We start from the raw sequence: 23,193 nt of genomic DNA, 5'->3' as shown, positions 1-23,193 counted from the left end.
GCTCTTCACCCTGCTGACTTGCAACTGAGCTGCCATACACAGCTCTAATCAAATCAGCAAGTTCATTAATAACACAGTTATGCTAGGTTTGAAAAGCTGGGATGACGAGTCAACATATAGAAAAGAGGTGGAAGAGCTGGCCATTTGGTGCAGTGATAACATTCAATCACTCAACACTGATAAGGTCAAATAATTAATTTTTGACTTCACGGGGAAAAAAAAACTGTCCTGATCACATCCCAGTCTGCATCAAAGGCTCCACTTTGAAGACTCTAAAGAAAGCCAAGTTCCTTGGTGTGAATATAACTGAAGACTTCACAAGGAAAACAATATATCTTCACTAATTAAACAGGTCCTGCAGAGACTACAGTTTTTGAGGTGACTGAAATTAGCACTCTCTTTTTACAGGGGTACCATCAAGAGTCATCTGACCAGTTACATTACAGTATAGTACAGAAATTGCATCATGTCTGATCACAAGAGTCTGCAGAAAATAGCGAGGTAAGTGGTGAATATTATTGGGGCGCCTCTCCCTATTCTGGGTCATTGTACAAATGCGGTGTTTCCAAGACATGTTGCGTTCAACAGGATATTTCTCACTCCTCTCACAGATTCTTCATTCTTTTGCCACCTGGAGAAGGATACCACAGCATCAGAGCCAGATGGGTTAGGTTCTGCGATAGCTTCTTCCTCCAGACTATTAGATTTCTCAACACAATGTAGCCACCATTGATTATCCACCCTACCATAACACCTTAGATCACAATCTCTCCCTCCAGTTTATGCAAAAGTTACATTAAATATCATGTCAAAAGGTCACTCGAAGCCATGATCTGTAACTTGCATTTAAACAGGTTTCTCTCTAATTGTGGCAATTATTTTTGCCTATTAAAATTGTATGTTGCATGGTTTTGTCTTTTTGTGCACAATTGTCTTTTCTGATTTGCACTATGTATGAACCATGAGCTTCATCATTTCGTCTCCAAATACTGGAAGTAACTGTTTCATCCACTGCAAGATAACCATCTTCAAAGAGGTCATAGGACAGAATGGCTTGTATGGACTTTTCCATCGTTGGCATTTGTGATTTAAAGCACACTCTAATTCTGTTCCATTTCCTGGTAGTCATACACTAGTTAAAAAAACTTTAATGATGCTTTTTGGGATACCTGTAAAAATTAAGCTTAAATTACTGAGGGCTACTTAAACACAACTGAACAGATTCTCTTTTGAAAATCTATATAAATTTATGCAAGAAAAAAAAAAAAGTTTATTGGAAGTGCAAAGAAAGAATTCCAGAGAACAACTGGTGCCACATATAATTAAAAAAAAAAAAACCTCCAATGATGTTTTCCAAAGTGCACATGAAATATTTAGAAAAGCATACTATTCAAGAAAGTATGGATATCACTCAATTTGTACATTATCAAAAATGGTCCACTGACGATAACATATTCCTTCATAACATTCTGGCACTTCGAGATAATAAAGGTTTGCTATGCCAGAGACCAGTTTAAGGACCACTGCTGTAACATTCAAGATGACTACCAAAGCTCTCAAGCTACAACTTAGCTTCACAATCAGCAACTGAATTTTGGACATCCTAACCAAGATTAGCATTATCACAACTTTTATATATACTGACCTTCAACAAAGGTACTCCACAGATGTGTGCAGCAGTTTTTGTTCACCTACAGTGTCCTCCATTATGTTTTGGACAAAGACACATTTTTTCCTTCATTTTACCCCTCTGCTCCACAGTTCAAACTTACGAATCAAACAATTCAGACGTGCGTAAAACGTACATTGCAGACTTTAATTTAAGTGCATACTTTTTGGTCACACCATGTGGAAATTACCACACATTTTATATATGGTCCCCATTTTCAGGACATCAAAATATTTGGGACACAGCAATAGCAGATACATTAAAGCAGTCATATTTAGTACTCTGTTGTACATCCCTTTAATGCAATGACTGCTTAAAGACTGCTGAATATCTTCTCTGATGATGCTCTTCCAAGCCTCTAATAAAGCCATCTTCGGCTCCTGTTTGTTTTGGAGGCTTGTCCCTTTAAATTTTCTCTTCAGCATATGGATGGCATGCTCAGTCGATTTAAATCAGGTGACTGGTTTGGTCATTCAAGACTTTTTAGGCTTTGAAAATCACCTGTGTTGCCTTAGCAGTAGGTTTGGGATCATTATCTTGTTGTAGAATGAAGCACCATCTAATGCGTTTGGAGGTATTTACTTGAACTATAGACCCAGAATTCATTGTGAAACTGCTGTCAGCAGTTACATCATTATTAAGATAACCATGACAGCATTTGTAGCAACTGTACACATACTGAAGCCATGACACCCCCACCATTTTTGACAGATGAGGTGGTATGCTTTGGATCTTGAGCAGTTCCTTTTCGTCTCCGCATTTTGCTTTTCCCATCACTCTGATAAGGGTTCAAATTTGTCATGTCTGTCCACAAAACCTTTTTCAAGAGTTCTGAAGGCTGTTTTATGTACTTTTTTGCAAACTGCAATGTGGCCATCCTGTTTTTCTGGCTAACTGGTGGTTTACATCTTGCATTATGTCCTTTGTACTTCTGCAGATAGTAGTGTCTGTGGAGCAGTGGAAGTCTTCCTTGGCTCACCAGTTCCTTTGTGATTACTGGGCTCACCAGTGTGTTCTTTCTTCTCAGTGATATTTCGGACAGTTGATTTAGGTAATCCTAAGATTTTACTGATGTCTCTAATGGTTTTATTCTTGTTTTTCAGCCTCATAATGGCTTCTTTAACTTTCATTGGCATACTTCTTGTCCTCCTGTTGAAAAATGGCAACTACACACTCTAAAGGCTAGAAGTAAGTTTAGGTATATTATGCCTGCACTAATGAAAAACAACTGAATAATCACAAATACTTGTGATGCCAATTGTCCCAAACATTAGGGTACCCTGAAACAGGGGGAAATTATGTATAAAATGTGTTGTAATTTTGGTGTGACTGAAATGTTTGCAAATACAATGTGCGCTTTAATCATGTCTGAATTGTTTGACTTGTAATTTTAAATTGCAGAGCAGAGGGGTAAATCAAGGAAAATGTGTCTTTGTCCTAAACATTTATGGAGGGCTCAGTATGAATCGATGATAATACAGCACTAACTCCATCATTAAATTTGCCGATGACAGAATCATCTTAAGGCTTAACACAAACAATGACGAGACAGATCAGAGACAAAATGTTTATCTGATGTCACAGACACACCAGGTAGACAATCTCATCGTTAAAGTCAGCAAAAACAAGAAAGTGGTCCTAGACTTCAGGAAGTATGACGCAGACCACAGCTTCACATTTCTGATGAGATGAAGTGGGCTCTGTTAATTTTGACTCTTGTCAAGAAGACTTACCTACACCTTTACTTCCTCAAACGTCTGAATAAAGCTCATACTTTTCTATCTCTTTTCACTAACTTCTACAAGTACAATGTAAAGCCCAATCCTGACTGGCTGCATAAAATCCTGATACAGCATTACCAGCATTACAGAGCGAGGTGAAGACAGCACAGAATATTACAAGCACAGAGCTGCCTTCTCTTCAGTACATACTGTATATACACTCACTGCCTTAGGTAGACAAACAGTATTGTTAATGATCGTCGTCATATTGAAGAGGAAATTTTCTGACTCCTTCCTGGCTAATGGTACTGGACCACTGACAGTCATACCAATAGGTTCCGGGGATGTTTCTATCCACAGGTCACAGAACAGTTAGCCATAATAACAAACACTGTATGTATTCTTGTGTGTGTGTATATATGTATATATATGTATATATATATATATATATATATATATATATATATATATATATATATATATATATATATATATATATTCTATAAATTGCATAGGATGGCGTATACAGCACATACTGCATAGGTTTTGCGTGTGTCTTTTTGTTGGTACTGCATCACCATTATTATTCCTAGGAGACAAGCATGTGAGAATTTCAGTGCACTATGTACACATGACTATAAATCTGAACTTTTAACACATTTGGGAAAACTTTTTCTTAAAGTATTTGTTTATTGCAACTAGGAATTATTTTGTCACATATGTTGTGGACAAGAGGGGGCAGTTTTAATAAATCCCAAAATACAAACAATATTTTATTATGAAAAAAAATTATTAAAAAGAATGGTATGGCTTATGGGAGACAAAATGTACAACACAACTGAAATAAAAAACAACATAATCCAATAACCACCCTGAACCTCCCTAATATGGGCTCTGGCCTTATCATTCACATAGGATGGCCCATTAACTTGCCTGCCAAATACAACCGAGTTCAAGGTTTCCTCCTCCTTCTCCTACATTCCACTTCCCCTCCTTCTTTTGCCATCTTTTACTCTCTATACTAATTAACAGGAAGAAGCTGTTAATCTATAGTTAGAAACTACTTTGGGGGACATTCTATCAGCTACATCCAGATTGTGGAGTGGTCTCTGGAGGTCCTTTGCCCACTATTCTGGGATTTTCTCTGGTTCCTCCAGGTGTTCCTGATATCCATACCTGATCACCTAATTAACAGGCCAGGAAACCCCAAGCCACATGCCTACTTTAATGGGTAGCAGTAAGACTTTTGTAACATATAAGGCTTCCCTTCTGACTTCTCATCAGCTGGAACACTTCTGATACTAATCTCCTTCAGTCCCCCAGTACACTCCCTTCATTTGCTGCATGTTCCTACTTGACCATGGATCAGCCAGTTTTGTCAAATATTTGATCATCTGCCTACTGGCATCCTGCAAAAATGTATTTCCTACCTCAACAGGGCACACTTTTTTATTTTTCTGGGCACCCTTACTAATTTTCACTTTAGAAATACTGTATAGAATCATGAGGCACAGTAATACCCACTAATGGTTAACCAGTAATACTGGCATGGTAATTTGCTATTAATGTCAGAATACATGCCAACAGGACATACTACAGGTCAGCTTGTATTCATATTGCACATAACTGCTAGTGGACTGGTTACATCCCAGTGCTGTTTCATATTGTTTAGTAGAATGGTACTGCTTCACTTGCATAAATTTTGATTAAGCAGAAAATGGAATTCAAATAATAAGAAAATAAACATTATGTTGAATAAAAAATAAATAAATTATCAAGGTTTATATTTTGACAAAACACGGTCTGCTACATCAAAAGATATCACATACATACCAATTGGGACCTCCAGTATGATATCAGGTGTTTTGTCATAACCTTTAACACGCAGCTGGTTTTCATCTGTGAAAGAAATTTATGCTTTAGATTTATATTCATTAACCACTTTTTCAAAATTATAAATTGTCTCTTTTGCTCTAAAGTCAAGGAAAAAGAAGAACTATCACAGGAAACACATGGAGACACAAAGACCATGGAGTTCATATTTTTATTGGAAAATAGGAGTCAGTGGAAATCACTAAGAATATTAAAGAAAGATAAGTAAGATTAGTATGTTGGGTAGGTTCTTAGATTAATTCTGCAGCAAAATGTCAAAAGCAGCTTTATTGAATTTATACAAATTCCAATCTTGGAAAACTCCCCAAATTGACAAAGCTGCTGTCCATTATTCTTATCTACAATAATTAGAAGACTTTTAAAGGATGCTTGTCCATGTCTTTTAAAAGATTGATCTGCTAGCTTTCTTTTCCACTGCCCTTGAGGCTTTGTGCAATTTTGCAATAATCTCTGGAACACCTGATTTCTCCATTAAATTTTGGAATGACCTGGTCATTCAATTCCAGGCATGCCTTTCTGTCTTCACCCATCCTCAACTAATGGTTAAAGCAAGTAAAAGGAAAAGCTGTGTGGTCTCTCTTAACACCTACTGGGCTGTTGACATTGTCATGCAGCCCATTCGCCTTTTTACATCACCTTTGATTAAAATTAATGGCCCATTCCCACTGTTGGGTAGCTTATTTCCAATCCATTTATCAGTCGAGGACAGTGGTTTCACAGCCAATGTGCTGAAACTCTGACAGTTTTAGAACATTCCACTGTTGTGCTCCGTGAAAGGTCAGCACTTTGAGCCCAAATAAATGATATCTTCTTAACGACAACAGAAATGCTTTTGGACTTCTTTAAGTAGACAGGTGTTAAATGAATTTTGGTTTCAGTCATAATGTCTTTATCCTCATTGTTCCCATGAGGGGTTACCATAAACATATTATTTTTAATTTAAGAATCTACGGTTTGTTTTTACTTTGGTGGGAAGATTAGCAGAATAAACAGGGAAGACTTCAAATTGTATTCTCTTTCAGCGTGAAGGTTTCCTGTAAATCTATGTGAGTACTTCCTTTGAGGCCTACAGTCTTCATGAATAGCAAAATGTTCATGGTTTTTGCTATTTGCCACACAACCTCTGAATGCACCCACAAATATAACAGAGGTAGACAAATGTGTGCTTTGAACATAAGTGAGCCTGGCACTATATAGAAGCAAGCATAGAATAATACTTGACTGGTATAAACCATATTTAAAATCTTACAGTCCTGGTCATTTTTACAACAAGACCAAAAAAATAAAACCTGCACAACATGAAAAATTTGACTCTTCTTTACTAGAGAAAACACTGAACACTGGGTTCATATTCCTAATAAAGAACAGCTGCTAAAAGCTATGATGTATAAAATGTGCTTACCTAAAAAGGACAGATTTCTTTCTTTAAGCATATCTCGCAGCAGAATTTCATGTTCCTGTCCAATGGCGCTAGAAATAACTGGTTAAGGAAAAAGTTTAATTTTGCCTTGAAAACACAGAAATATCCATAACAAAAATCATCTGAACGTTCTGGAGTGATGACTAATGCCTATCACTTTTAAAGTTACTCTAAAAAGCTAAACAGCTCAGTTTCACAAGCATCACAAAAACTATGCAAATAGCTCTTCAGTCATAAAGATAACTTGATTAAAATGTTTAATTATGACTATCATAATAATAAAACAAACATCACTAATGACTGTGCAACTAAAATATGAAATACATACAGTATAAAAAAATTAAACAGCTAAAAAGTAGGTCAGCACAGAGGTTAGAGCTGAGGACTCACAGATCCAGCACCCAAGGTTCTAACCTCAATACCAGTCAATGTCTGTGTGGAGATTACATGCTCTCCCTTTTTCCATATCCCCTAAGATGTGCAGTTTAGGTTATCTAGTAATTCAAAAAATGTGGCCAGTGGCTGTTATGAAAGAGTGCTCCCTGCAGCTTTGTGAAGATAAGAGCCATCTCCCCGCAACTATGAATTGGATTAAGCAGGTTGGATAATGTGTTGTTGAAAAGCTTATTTTGAAAAATTACTCAGACTAATTGTAAAATCAGCTAATAAGTAGTGGCAGTGATAAACTAATAAAGAAATAAGAATGTGAACCAAGCAAAAGTAAGAATCTAGACAATAATATTTCTCTGTTGATATAAGGTTTAAACACCAAAAAGCAATAAAAACAGCAGAATATACAGTATGTTGTACAACATTACTGCACACTGTCTTGTGTTACTTTTTATGATAAGTTATGACAATATACATTATGCACATTATTTGAGGCTGCAAGTAAACAATGTAACGATTCCAGGTGGCAAATAAGGGAAATTGGATTGTCAATCAAAAAAAAAAATTCCAAAAGAAATTTCCAAAGGAAGCTTTGTTTTTGGACTCAAACAGCATAAACAAGCTTGCAGATGATCTACAGAGGAATAATACATGCTAGTAGAATTGATTAACCACATATGTAAGGTGACTCAAAAAAAAAAAAAAAAGCTTCAAGCTGTAGTGGTGACGGAAATAACTTCCATGGTATTTAATATCAACTTTCTACAAAAGTATTTGAAAGGGGAGAAGGAGAACATGGGTTCCCCATGATACTAAGCAGAATATGCATGCATGGAATATTTTTACATGGAACATCTGTTGCCATTTCAATAAATCAGATGCACTCCCTTGTCATTCCAAGCTCATGGCTTAGTTAAGCAGAATAAACCTGCTGCAGGAGAATACAGGATAAGAAACTGTAGAGGAGTGTAAGCAAGTTCAAATTCAAAAAAAGAAGTTGAATACCACGTTGTAAAGATGATGCACTCCCTTACATTATATGAATCAGCTGGCACACAGTAGGAGGCATAAGGCATTACTAAAGTTATGATTCAAAGCGGCCAAGCTGACGAGACTACTACCGCTGGATATGTAGACAAGAGGTGTGCAGGCACAAATGTTATCCATTGCAGTAAGTAGCCTTTATAATCAGTTCAGAGAGAAATAAAGGTTTGAGAACAAAAGAAAAAAAAAAATGTAATCTTTAAAATAAAAAGTCATTGCATCAGTGGATGTCCCCTTCCCCGGCCAATGGTTAATGAACATGCCATGTTTTAGTACCTGGGGACTGAATAATTTTCAGTACATTTAAGGTGTATAATTTTGTGTGAAAATAATCAAGTTAAGAAAATTTACATAAACATTTTAAACATTTCATTCTCAATTTTTGTCAAATGCTTTGCTATAAAAATAGTGGCTCATCTCACAAGAACCCACTGAAAGCTAATTTTTGACAATTTTCTAATATCCGCAAATAAAAAGAATTTGAATGTAAATCTGTAAAGAGAAAATGTGAGCATTAGGATATAAATGCCTGAATTTCATTTTCTGTTCATATACAGAACCTTAATGCATTGTAAATCTTAGGTAAAAGTTTGCATCCTACCTTTCGCCAAATGCTGTTTGGATAAGATCCAATCAACCATGATAGTTTACATAAAGAAAAGTGAATAAATAATTAATGTAAAAGCAGAAAATTTAAACTTAAATGTATGTATTTAAAAAAGCATGTTAAAAAAGAAAAGTTAATTTTTAATTGAAAATAAGCAGGTTAAATTTCATAATAATAAGAACACAAAAGGTCCAAATAAATAATAAATAATGTAAAAACAACACTATTAATGTAGCTACACAAATGTAACTACACTACCCCTGTTAAATGTTTTAAATGGTATGACTTAATTAAATGACACTGCTACAAGCAGAGGCACTGTTTAAATCCATTAAACAGCCGTATCCTCTAACATTTTCTACTCATTGAAATGTAGCCTTTAATTCTTTTAAAACTAGACATTTTCCTTTAGAAAGACTATTAAGCTAGAATATGCAAATGATAGAAACATTTGATTACAATTTGATTCATTGCGACCCTATTCTGCTTCAAAAGAAAAAATAAAAAAAACAACCCTTCTTTTACTTATCTCCAATGAGCCACTATCTCCCAATCTTTTTCTTTTTTTCTTAACAGCAAACGATGGTAACACCAACTATAAGGGCTTTGTTTTCATTTAAGAAAGTTAAAGTAAGGTATACTTCCCAGTCAACTGGTAAATAAGGAATTATCAAGTAAATTACTAAAAACAAGCAAAGACTTAAGACTATAAGCACAGTGGCACAAGAGTTAGCACTATTACCTGTAAGTATTAATATTTGAAGTGTGCACAAGCAAGTGTACTATCAAGCTGGCTCTGCAATATTCCTAAATGGTGATTTTCACAGTTATGCTTCTCCAAATTACATTTGCAATAAAATTTTGATAAGCAACCATTTTAAAGGTCATCAGATGACTACTAGATACGTTAAAGTAGTGTTCTGGGAACTAAAAATATCATATGCAAATTAAAAATTATCGTCACACATAATTAAATTATAACAAAACACAACTCTTAGTTTTAACTTGTTTGACAGAAAGAAAGCATACATAAGGAATTCTTTAGGTTAACAAGCCATGGCTTGAAATCCTTCAAATGTTCCTGTAGCTGGTATACTACACTTGTCATCATGTCGTGGCATAAGGCAGTCCCTAACCTCAAAATGTTTCCCATAATGTAAATATGATTTTAAAAACAAAAAAATAACAAATCTCATTTTAGTAATGGTGGGTCAGTATGAAAATTTGTACTGATGAGGGCACACATTTTAAACCATAAAGAGCAGAGGCAACCATAGTCAACAGTACAGGGCTGGTAATCCTGCTATACAAGAAGCTGGTTATTAAAAATGATGAGTACATAGCTGACTGAATGTATATATTTTATATAAACATATATGCTGACACTCACAGAATTATAAAACGTTTTGTTTTATTGATTCATTAAATATAAAACCACTAAAATATATAAGCATATATACTGTAATATGTAATCACAGTCTCATATAGATCACAGAATGGTGAAACACACATATTTACTATTCACAGGTCTGGCCACCATGTTACTAAAACTTACAAATGCTTGTCAAAGGCAAAAGATAGAAGGAAAAGAAATGTAATGACACTGTGGAAGAACTGAAGAACTGCTAAACTATTATTACAGACAGTTACTGACAACTAGATTTTACTATTAAGATATACTAAGTTAATGGAAACCACAGACATTCAGATTCACAGAAACAGAATTGAGGTCTTGTATTAGTCTTGATTTAAACAGGAATTTTTTTTGGATGTGCCACAATTAGCTGTTTTCTTAATACTGTACTATATGGTGCAAGATAACAGTTTGGGATAAAATGCCACTGTACTTTCGTATTTAAGTGAGCAAAAGACATACAGACAAAGCAAGCAATATAATTTCCTTACACAATTAATGACAATAAATGACAAATTAAAGTCTTTTAATCTAATCTTATCAAATCTAAAACAGCTAGGATAAATCAGTGTAAATAATTTAATAATGATAAAGATGAAAAAAACAAATACGGTAAATACAGAAAGTATCCACAGCACCCAAGGTATAACCCAACAGTTATTTTATATTTGCTTTATTTATTTGATATTGTTATTGATATTAATATAATATTTATGTCCCATGTGAAAATTTCCTCATGGACTTAAATTAAATAACTGGATGGTTCTCAACAGGATATGCTGGCAGAATGGCCACTTCTGGGATGACAATACTGTCACAAAATTTCTACATTTGGACAATTGTCATTCCGTGGGGAAACCAAAATGACTAAGAAACAAGTACATATCTCCTGCCAGACTAACATATACCAGCGACTACTTTCTGGGAGTTTTCTTGAATTTCTTTTCATTATGGCACGATGTACCACTGGGTTGTGTTATGGCGCAGCAGTTTGAGTTGGTGGTACGGAGTCCAAATCCCAGTCTGGCCACAGGTTTGGGCAGAGTTTGTGCAGTGTCTCATTGTCACCCACCTAGCATCCACACCCCAACCACCTCAAAATAGTTTATTCATTCTAACCTGAAATTTTCTAGTGAGTGTGGCTAGAGTTGAGGACTCACAGATCCAGCAGCCAAGGTTCTAATCTCATGGCCATGTCTGTGTGGAAGATTACATGCACTCCCTTTTTCCATATTCCCTAATATGTGCAGGTTAGGTTATCTGGTAATTCAAAAATTTGGCCAGTGTGGTGTATGCATGAGTGCTCCCTGCAACCATGTGAAGATAAGAGCCATCTCCCCGCAACTATGAATTGGATTAAGCAGGTTGGACAATGTGTTGTTAAACAGCTAATTTTGAAACAGTTAATAAGTAGTGGCAGTGATAAACTAGTGAAGAAACAATAATATAATTAACCAAACAAAAGTAAGAATCTAGACAATAATATTTCTCTGTTGATACAAGGATTAAACACCAAAAAGCAATAAAAACATAAAAATTAAAATAAACTAGCCGAAGCCGGCCGTAGCATACGGTGGTGTAAGATTAGGAACGGAAAACGGTGAGAAAGGAATTCAGTATAACAAAGGCTTAGGAAACCACCATCGCATTATAATGAAAATAGCAAGGAGTGAAACCAGTGCCATTGGTCGAGAGAGTACCTTCCTGTAGCAGGCTACGGAAAACATAGACATATATAGATAGATGTCGCATTCACTGTGTTGCCCAGTCGACACGATAAGTCAGCGCGTCTGCCCTATTGCGAGTGGTAAAAGTGGCATTTAAACTAATACAGGTAGACGTGGAAACCGGGTTTTCTGATGAAAAAACAATAACGTTTTAAACAGTATCGTTTACATACAACAGATTTTGGAGAATCGTTTACATGCAATTATTTATATTCATTTATACACTAATAATGGCAATTATTAAATAATAATAATAATAATTTACTATTATTATTATTAAATAATTCCTCCCGTATAAGTAACATTTCTCGGACTGCTTTCTTTCATCTCCGAAACATTTCTAGACTTTGTCCTGTTCTTACGCAACACAGTACTAAAGTATTGGTTAATGCCCGAGTCACCTCACATATAGATTACTGTAATGGTATTCTATCTGTCATCCCACAAAAACGTATCCATCGCTTACAATTTATTCAAAATTCTACTTCCAGGATAATAACCTACTGTTCTAAATCCACTGAACATACTACACCTATTCTCTCTCAACTTCACTGGCTCCCTGTTAACTACAGAATACAATACTAAATACCTCTCTTAACATTTAAAGCTCTCCACAACTTCACTGATCTCCGACAGATTGACACTTGTCTCGCTGTCTCCGATTCTCATCTGCAGCTGTACTTTCTGTACCACACATCAAACTCTGTGCTATGGGAGCTCGAGCGTCTCTCATAGTGCTCCTCAACTTGGGAATTCTCTTCTCTCTCATATACATCAGGTCGATTCAATAACACATTTTAAAACTACCCTCAAAATTTATCTACATCAGCTCGATTCAATAACACATTTTAAAACTACCCTCAAAATTTATCTTTTTAAACTGGCATACCAATTGTGAATTTTGCACTGTTACTGCCAGTTATCTTTGTTTGTTTGCTATATATTACTGTTTGATCAAGAGCGACGGTGGATGCGGAAGTAGCATTAGAGATGGCGGGCGGGACTCGGTCGTGCGTATCCCATGGTCTTAAGAGTTGGTAGGCGGAACTCTGAGTTGGCGGGTGTGCGCTCTCTGTCTTGCTTGTGCTCACTGTCTTTTGTGCCCTTAGTAAATTATATATATAGATTGCAGAATATATGTTGTACAACATTACTGAACACTGTCTTGTGTGGCTAACAGTGGACTAACTCCATATCTTATGACACAAAGCCAGAAGAATCCTATCTGTTCAGAACTTACACAATATTGAAATAAGCAAGCTTAGGGGGAAAAAAAAACAGATGACACGAAGAACGTGTGTGTTAGTGACATCAGTGTGCTAGAAGGGGTGAAGGTCAGTCAAATGCAGCATCCTTGATTTCCTTACACACAAAACAAATGTAAGAAACAATTATGTTTTTCCTCCTCAGAGAATATTCTCTATTTTGTATATGACCACATCCAACAAGATATCTGTTCACTGCGCTCTATACGTAATAATAATCACTGATCTTGACATTGCTGATGATGCTGTGATCTTCGCAGAGTGAATGGAGGTTCTCAAGAGACTGAGTGCAGCGCCATCAGCAGAGGGTCTGGTTGCAAAGAGAGTGTCAACCTTGTTGAGAGGTTTGCTTACCTCGGCAGTGATATTCATGTCGCTGGTAACTCTTCCTATGAAGTCAGTAGACGGACTGAGGGAACAAGAGGGGTCATGAGGTCACTGGAAAGAGGTGTGGGGAGCTCCCACTATCTATGCAAAAGTGCGAAGGTCCAAGTCTTTAGAGTCCTGGTGCTTCCTGCCTTGCTATATGGTTGCCAGATATGGATGCTATCCAGCGACGTGAGATGAAAACTGGACTCCTTTGGTGCTGGGACTCTTCGGAGAATCCTTGAGTACCACTGGTTTGACTTTGTGTTAAATGAGCAGTTGCTCATGGAGTCCCAAATGGGGCACATTACCTGCATTGTGATGGAACATGTGGCGCGATTCCCCGAGGGTGATCCGGCTCACAGGATCTTCATTGTTGAGGACCCGAGTGGCTGGACCAGGCCAAGGGGACGCCCACATAACACCTGGCTGTGACAGACGATCATTTCAGAAGGGTGGGACTGGACTGCGTGTCTGCCTGGGGGTTGCCAACCAGGAATCTGAGTTATTTCGTCATGTGGTTGGTACAGCAATGAGCTGTACCAGTGCATGCTCCCCAACCTAACCTGACCTAACACTTATAATAAAAAGTATGAGTGTGGCTCAATGATCTAACAAATACTTATGTTAAGTACAAGAATCACTAAAATACTCAAAATACAATGAACAATAAGTAGCACAACACTTTGTCAATCCCTGGTGGAATCTAATTTTGGATCAGTTTCAGCAGTAATTCATTATTTGTCTAACCACTTTAAACAGTGGACTGCTGGAATTTTTGCCTGTTCTTCAATGCCAAACAGTTCAATCATTTTAAAGTTGGTTGAAGATAGACTGTAGAAAAATCATTATCTAGTGCTGTTCCAGATATTCTATCATATTCAGTTATTAGATTGAACTGGACCACTGGACTTTTTCCTTATCACTGAAGTAGTTTTAAAAAAAAAAATACAGTATGCATCGTCAATAAGAATCCAACTGAATACTGTATTCCATGAAGAACAAACAAAGAGGCAATAGCCTTGTTCCATTTATAATAGTGGTAAATTTATATTCATTTTACCTCCTAATTACCTTCTTGTGGAATGAAACTGAAATAAATGTATGCCACTGTCCTTCCAGAGTCCACAAGATGATTCAAAGTCAGACAAAACAGCATAAACTAGCCTGCCAAGAACAATGAGCCAAAACCTGACATGCTCATTTAAAAATGACCCCTGTTGTTTATTGCAAGATTAAATTGTGTTAGAAAATGTATACCTAGTGTTACACTCAGGTGTGTTCAAGGATTTTTAAACTGTTTTGAAAGTTGAAATTTTTTTATTTTTATTTATCAATGAAAGGGATATTGCACCTTTATGATTTTTTTAACAATGACTTATATGCAAAAATTTTTGGTATTAAGATGATGCAATTATATGAATTTGTAGAGCATATAAAAACAAGTTTTAATAGAATTGTATAATAGATAGGCTTGTGGGGACTGTAAATGTATTCACAAACAGTAGATTGGAAATCAGGCAATATAAAAATAGCATTTTTGCACTACTAATGGTTGTGGATAATCAATGACTAAATGTCTTTCATATTTTGTAAACTTTCCTAGCTCAAAACAGATGCAAGTTAGGAAAGCAGCTGTTAAATAAAACCTGGTAAACATCAAAATATCAAAGAACAGAGTACAACAAAAAGTCCTGTGCAAAAGCAGAAAGAAAACATGATGTATGGGTGAATCCTTCACATGGCCTCATGATGTACTTTAAACGTCTATGAATGAGGGGGGAACAAGTCGTCACAGCTACTTTCTTTGCTTACCCGATAGCTAAGTGATTCATGAATTAGATGTGTAACAGCAAATCAATGCACCCCTCTGAACATGAGAAACAAATTATATAGACATAAGTGTAGCAGTTTTGCAATTAAAAGTTGCTGCAAGAAACCTCATTTAGAAGTCATGTAGATACAAAGTGGATAAAGCACTACATACTGTATCATCCTTTGATGAAAGATCCTAGTATGGGCCTACAATTTTCTCTATCAACCAAACACGCCCCAGCCCCCACATTAAAAATAAATAATGGCAAGGTCAGAGGTCTATGTAGTTTTTAATGACTAGAGTGCAGTTTCAAATATGTTTTTGGAAATTCAGACAAATAAGTAATAGTTCTGTTTAAAAAAAAAAAAAAAAGCATCATAATTTTTAATCAGAGATGGAGGTGGGAGAGATACAACCATCTAAAAGTTAGCTTCAGCTATCTGTTTCTGTCACACTGGAGGTAAAAAAAAAGACATGTATCATTAAACACAAGCAATTATACAGGATGGGTAACAATTTTTCTCCGTTTGCTGAAAAAACAATTTCTATCAGTCTTTTCACATTGCCCATCCAAGTACAATTTACTAATGGAGCCGATTGCCTTTATCAAAGTCATGGACATTTACATAGCATGAATTCAATTATCATAATTTTAATATAATATGATTTTAGTAGAGGTGAATTAAATCTTGAGCTGCACTTAGGATCATGTGCATTTCTGTATCCATTCACACTCACCACCCTTGTCTAATGTTTCTTATCACTGCGCTGAACTGTGCATTAATATCTATGGTTCAAGGGCCACTAATGTAAAAAAAAGTTTTAAAACTTCTAAGTAAACATTTTACTAAATAAGAACCTACTGATGTCTACTCTATTTTTATAACGTATTTAATTAATTCATCACTTTGACAAGATATGCCATGCTTGTTTATTGCTATCAGTGTGTCTGGTATTTCTTTAGAATAAAAGGGATGCACTAAAGAAGTTGTAAATGACATCTGAGAAGGGAAACAATTACCAAATTAGTACTATACAGTAGGTGTATATGTTTCTTTTCTTTTTTTGAGTTACAGAAGTATACAACATACAATGGAGTCTGGAAGTAGTACAGGGGAAGTCCAATCAAGTTCTAGACATATCTCAAAGATAATAAAATCAAACAGGATGAACCTAACTGTAATTTGAAGTGACGCATCAAAGGGTCTGCATACTTACATTAATGAGAGATTTCAGTTTTTGATTCTTCAATAAATTTGCAAACCTTTCTCAAAACATGTTTTCAGTTTCTCATTATGGATTATTAAGTGTAGACTGATGCGCAAAAATGGCAAATTTATCTGCTGAAAATTAAATCTACAACACAATAAAATCTACAGAAAGTGAAAGACTCTGAATACTTTCTGAATCCACTGTGGCAATTTACTACTTTATATTTTCTAGAAAATACAGTAATCTGAATATAGTATGTTTATTCGTGGAATAGGCAAAGGTAATGATAAAACATACATTCATATCCCAATAATTATAAAGATAAAAAAAAAAAAAACTATGTAAGTTTTATTGTGATGGACTGGCAAATAATGCTGTTGGGTCCAACCTTGTTCATAATGCTGCTGGAAAATTAAATGTTCCTCACTACTCAGCTTTGGATTAAGACTATTTAAGAATGTACTATGTACATTTATTTGTATGTTTGAACATTTACACATAAGTATAAAACACAGAAATAAATATTCTACCAAAAAGGGCAGCATAGTGCCATATCAGACATCAGGCTAAGGTTAAAAATGACAGCTTAACTATTATCTGCATGAAATTTCCATTGTTTTTCTTTTTCTGGGTTCTCCATTTTCTTTTCCACAATCCAATGATGATGTGCAAGTTAGGCTGAAAGGTAAATTACATTTTGCTCACCAAAAATAAGCGTGCACTCTTTGTGCCTGTGGTTTGGAAAAATAAACAAATATCTGAAGTAAAAATCAAATATTAGTGTTATCTACCACTGTGGATTCCTTTTAGCTAGGTTTAATTCGATCGTCTGATAACATCCATAGTGACAACAAAGCAGAAGACCAGACAATGGGCCAAAAATTATGGAAATTACATTAGTAGACAGCATTGCTTTAACTGAAGCTTCACCTGTCGGATTTACTTTACTAAAGAAAGTTCACTTATCACGACCTGGTTGTGGCCTGGTTGTTTTTTTTACTCAACTTTATGATATCTCTTTAAAAGACAGATTAATATTCTTTAGTAAACATTTTATTGCAAAAAATACATGTATATAGTGTACTATTATCTGAAGCATCAATAAGACTTCACAATAAATATTGAAATCTATTTTAAAACCTTGAATGGTTTTAAAACCTAAGTTACAAAGACAATATATGCCTCTTGCATGCTCTTTCATTCACATTAATTAAACACACATTTTTTCTTGTTATACCAGTAGAGCCGCATCTTATTTAGTAAATTGTTCTTCCATGCTCTTTCCTTTCTATGCTTCAAATGTTGTGCTAGATCTGAGGTGCAAATCGGTTTAAGAAGAGAGACCACTCTAATACTTCTTAATTCTGTCTTCTCACAGTCGTCCACTGCCAGCTGGTCTGAATTATTGGTAGTTTGTTATCTAGAAAGAAAATTTCTCCCTTGTCTTAATTACTCTTCTTGAAACATGGATAAGCCCAGACTACACATTCATTGATTCCTCGTAGGTCTTCATTTACTTAACACCCCAACCATTTCTGTTTAGATGGAACAGACTTTCACATGCAGCAGCAAAGAATTTAATTTCTTATGTTCTTATGTTCTCACTCCCTCTCTCCCCCCTCCCCATTTTAACACACTACCAAACAAAATCACAGCTAAATTAATTCAAGTAGTAATAAGTTAACCCAAAACAGTAAGTATTGCTACTGATATATATATAGATATATAGATATATAGAGATATAGATATATAGAGATATATAGAGATATATATATATATATATATATATATATATATATATATAGATATATATACATATATATATAGATATATATACATATATATATAGATATATATACATATATATATATAGATATATATACATATATATATATAGATATACATATACATACACATACAGTCTTAAGCATAAATATGACTCTGTTGTGCAGTAAGGTCCACAGATTTCTAACTCTTGTAGACAGTGTTTATCATGGAAAGTGGCTGTGCAGTATTACAAGGAGAACATAACATGCAGTCATATACCAAAAACTGAAAATACATCTCAAATGCCACTTCTTCTGTAAAAGATTGTTGTATGTTGTTTGTTACGAACACATTGAAAACTCTTCATAATCTTCCAGTTTCTCTCCCCAATCATTATCATTGTAAATTTACAATCTTTTGCTTAAATCGGTCAACCTCGATACTGCTTTTGCCTGTCTGTTATTTCAAAAAATACCCTCTGCCACCTTAAACCTAAATCTCTCCTCTCTTCATAAAGGTAATCTTCCTTTTCATTACTGTGTATAAAAAACTATTAAATACATTTATGTATTTGACAGTATATTTCTATTAAAAAGATGCTTCTTGTGTGAACAAAATGTGTTGAATTTTCCTAATATATGTGTAATTGTGTTGCTTGAGTTTAGTAGTCCCATACCATGAAGGAAAAATGTTCAAGGTTAATTCTAGCTGAAAAGGAAAGATGGTAAGAGACAAATATTTAAATGACACAACTGATGATGGCTATACAGTAGAAATGTTGTGCCTTTTACCTTATTTCCTTTTCAATGCAGAAATAGCCTTTTTTTCTCTTTTGCAGATGCATGCTGACTCAGCCCTACCCTAACTTTGTAATGTTCTTTCAAATAAACGATAACAAATGCAACGTACATAACCAAATAGGCGCTGGATATACAGTGGTGTGAAAAACTATTTGCCCCCTTCCTGATTTCTTATTCTTTTGCATTTTTGTCACACAAAATATTTTTGATCATCAAACACATTTAACCATTAGTCAAATATAACACAAGTAAACACAAAATGCAGTTTTTAAATGATGGTTTTTATTATTTAGGGAGAAAAAATCCAAACCTACATAGCCCTGTGTGAAAAAGTAATTGCCCCCTGAACCTAATAACTGGTTGGGCCACCCTTAGCAGCAATAACTGCAATCAAGCGTTTGCGATAACTTGCAATGAGTCTTTTACAGCACTTTGGAGGAATTTTGGCCCACTCATCTTTGCAGAATAATTGTAATTCAGCTTTTTTTGAGGGTTTTCTAGCATGAACCGCCTTTTTAAGGTCATGCCATAGCATCTCAATTGGATTCAGGTCAGGACTTTGACTAGGCCACTCCAAAGTCTTCATTTTGTTTTTCTTCAGCCATTCAGAGGTGGATTTGCTGGTGTGTTTTGGGTCATTGTCCTGTTGCAGCACCCAAGATCGCTTCAGCTTGAGTTGACGAACAGATGGCCGGACATTCTCCTTCAGGATTTTTTGGTAGACAGTAGAATTCATGGTTCCATCTATCACAGCAAGTCTTCCATGTCCTGAAGCAGCAAAACAACCCCAGACCATCACACTACCACCACCATATTTTACTGTTGGTATGATGTTCTTTTTCTGAAATGCTGTGTTCCTTTTACGCCAGATGTAACGGGACATTTGCCTTCCAAAAGTTCAACTTTTGTCTCATCAGTCCACAAGGTATTTTCCCAAAAGTCTTGGCAATCATTGAGATGTTTCTTAGCAAAATTGAGACAAGCCCTAATGTTCTTTTGCTTAACAGTGGTTTGCGTCTTGGAAATCTGCCATGCAGGCCTTTTGCCCAGTCTCTTTCTTATGGTGGAGTCGTGAACACTGACCTTAATTGAGGCAAGTGAGGCCTGCAGTTCTTTAGACGTTGTCCTGTGGTCTTTTGTGACCTCTCGGATGAGTCGTCTCTGCGCTCTTGGGGTAATTTTGGCCGGCCGCCACTCCTGGGAAGGTTCACCACTGTTCCATGTTTTTGCCATTTGTGGATAATGGCTCTCACTGTGGTTCGCTGGAGTCCCAAAGCTTTAGAAATGGCTTTATAACCTTTACCAAACTGATAGATCTCAATTACTTCTGTTCTCATTTGTTCCTGAATTTCTTTGGATCTTGGCATGATGTCTAGCTTTTGAGGTGCTTTTGGTCTACTTCTCTGTGTCAGGCAGCTCCTATTTAAGTGATTTCTTGATTGAAACAGGTGTGGCAGTAATCAGGCCTGGGTGTGGCTACGGAAATTGAACTCAGGGGTGATACACCACAGTTAGGTTATTTTTTAACAAGGGGCAATTACTTTTTCACACAGGGCCATGTAGGTTTGGATTTTATTTCTCCCTAAATAATAAAAACCATCATTTAAAAACTGCATTTTGTATTTACTTGTGTTATATTTGACTAATGGTTAAATGTGTTTGATGATCAGAAACATTTTGTGTGACAAACATGCAAAAGAATAAGAAATCAGGAAGGGGGCAAATAGTTTTTCACACCACTGTATATTTTCTACCATTTTCTTATTTATCTCAAGAAATCAATTTAAAGGATTCATCCTGTAGGCTGTAACCTCCAGTAGACCTTAGCCATTGAGAAAAATACTCTCAGAATGTAACTGTCTAGCTCCATCTTCACATGCAAATTAAGTACCAATTACCCAATCAGAGGAGTGCAATTCACAGAGTCTGCAGCTTAGGGGTTATAGGGTTGGGTGGCAGTTTGCTTGCTTGAAATGGACTAATCAAAATTGGGCTAGGTTTTGTAAAATGTTGCAGGATATACCATGATTATTACAATGATTGGGCTGTAAAGTGCCTGTCAGGTCTGGCAATCCTGGTGCCCACAGCTTTCTAATGGATGCAGATAATTCATTATTGACCACACAAAGCTCCTAATCCAATGCATTTCCCTACTTGCAGGTCTGTAAGATTAAGCTATCAGATAGCTTTATCTAAAATACAAGCACAACATTTACAGTATATAATGTTCAGTTTGTGAGACAGTGAGATGCAAAGTATTCTGAATTTACAATGTACCTTTCACCTTTTTCTCTACCTATCATCTTATTGTATGTGTGGCTTTACCGGTACGACTGAATTACTTTGTGCACTGAGATAGGCTGTTGTCCCACATAGGAATGGCCTCTGCCTTGCATACCAAGGTGCCAGAAAGGGTCTGGCTCTCTGCAACCTCTAATGAAAAAGCGGATAGAGGACCTTAGACACAAACTATATTGGTTTGGGGAAGTAGCATGAACTATGAAAATCATAACTAATATATATTTTCTGTCATTTGCTTGACACAGAAATGCTAATACAATATACAAACAATATACTTATTAACGATTTATTATAAGCAGAATGCTTTACAGAAGTGGTTAACTTTGCATAGATTTTTCCTGTTGTAGAAGTAAGAAATGTTCTAGTATTAAGTACTGTGGATGTTCAATTTTTCCTCATACTTTTTGAAAAAAGGCAACACGTTTTACCTGTAAGAGATGGTTGCTATGGGAAACAAGCAGCTAAGGCAGGTTACTGTGGTAACATGAAGAATAAAAAGTTCTAAGTCAGCATGATTTTAGACACAGTTATTTATAAACACCGAAAGTAAAAGGTGTACTGTGTATACTGTAGTATTATACATTATATGAAATGTATGACATGAACATTTTCTTGACAATAGGTTAAAGGTCAATTCAGTGCCACATAATTCATTGAAAGCTTGCTGAAACAAAACTATTTAGCATGTGGATAACTTAAAAAACATTTGCAAAAATAAAATTTCTAATCAAATGCTATCCGGAATATCAGTGAATGTGTTAGTAATGTCTTTGCGCTGTTATACTTCATTAATCTTGAACAAATTAGTACATGCATACTTAGTTTGCCTGTAGAATACATGTCATTTTGAATCATGGCAGTTTTAGCAGGATGCCATCCTGGGTATGACTTGCATTTATAATGCCCCGTTGGCATATATGTGTAATTTAATTAAAATGATTACCTCCAAGCACCATTTACAGGAACACATGAAAGAGTACCATATTTTAGGTTTTTTGTTTACATAAAGATTTATGGCCACAGTTCTTAACACCATCTACTTCTAATAACTTTAATTGCAAATGGGCACAGGTAATATGTTTTTATGTATGACATAGCTGAGTTAGAAAGTCCATCTCATTGCAGTTAGCCCCCAGCTAAGCATACTAGAAAGGAAGCCAATATTTTTCATATATTTTAGGCTTGCTAAAACAAACCAGCATAGCTTCACTATTACTATTATAATAGCTTCACTATTATCACTATTATAGGCCAAGGGCATTTGAATAGTATTACTTAACTTTCCAGTTAGCCTAGCTCACTGCTAAAAGCTAGGGTAACTGTTGTAAAATGGAATTTCCATTTCATCTACAATATGTATACTCTGTCAAAAGAAACAGAAAGAAAGTTTACATTTAGAAGCTAGACACTCAATGCAGCAAAACTTGATCTTACACTCAGGTAAAATTCAAAATCAGTCAGTGCAAGGCACTTTAAATAACAATTGCAGGTTAGGTGCATTGGTGGTCCTAAATTGTCCCTTGTGTGTGCTTGGCGTGTGTGTGTGTGTGTATGTGTGTGTGTATGTGTGTGTTTGTGCCCGTGCCCTGCGGTGGGCTGGCGGCCTGCCCGGGGATTTGTTTCCTGCCTTGCGCCCTATGCTAGCTGGGATTGGCTCCAGCAGACCCCCATGACCCTATGTTAGGATATAGCAGGTTGGGTAATAACTGGCTGACTGATATTTTATTTATTTATTATAATTAAACTTGCTCTTACATATTCTTAACAACACAAAATATACT

General features: G+C 35.7%; 1 protein-coding gene across 2 annotated transcripts in view; it reads right to left on the bottom strand.

Moving 5' to 3' along the window:
• Nucleotides 1-23,193, bottom strand: part of cdin1 (CDAN1 interacting nuclease 1) — a 281,300-nt gene that overhangs the window by 186,608 nt on the left and 71,499 nt on the right. For both annotated transcript variants that reach the window (XM_039741408.1, XM_039741407.1), the window contains exons 8-9: nucleotides 6,686-6,753; nucleotides 5,224-5,289 (exon numbers count right to left, since the gene is read on the bottom strand). In XM_039741408.1, coding sequence (XP_039597342.1) covers nucleotides 5,224-5,289; nucleotides 6,686-6,753 — 134 coding nt within the window. The remainder of the gene's footprint in view (nucleotides 1-5,223; nucleotides 5,290-6,685; nucleotides 6,754-23,193) is intronic.

This window comes from Polypterus senegalus, chromosome 18 (genome assembly GCF_016835505.1).
Source record: "Polypterus senegalus isolate Bchr_013 chromosome 18, ASM1683550v1, whole genome shotgun sequence".
Taxonomy (NCBI): domain Eukaryota; kingdom Metazoa; phylum Chordata; class Cladistia; order Polypteriformes; family Polypteridae; genus Polypterus; species Polypterus senegalus.
This window is presented reverse-complemented; position numbering and strand designations above follow the sequence as displayed.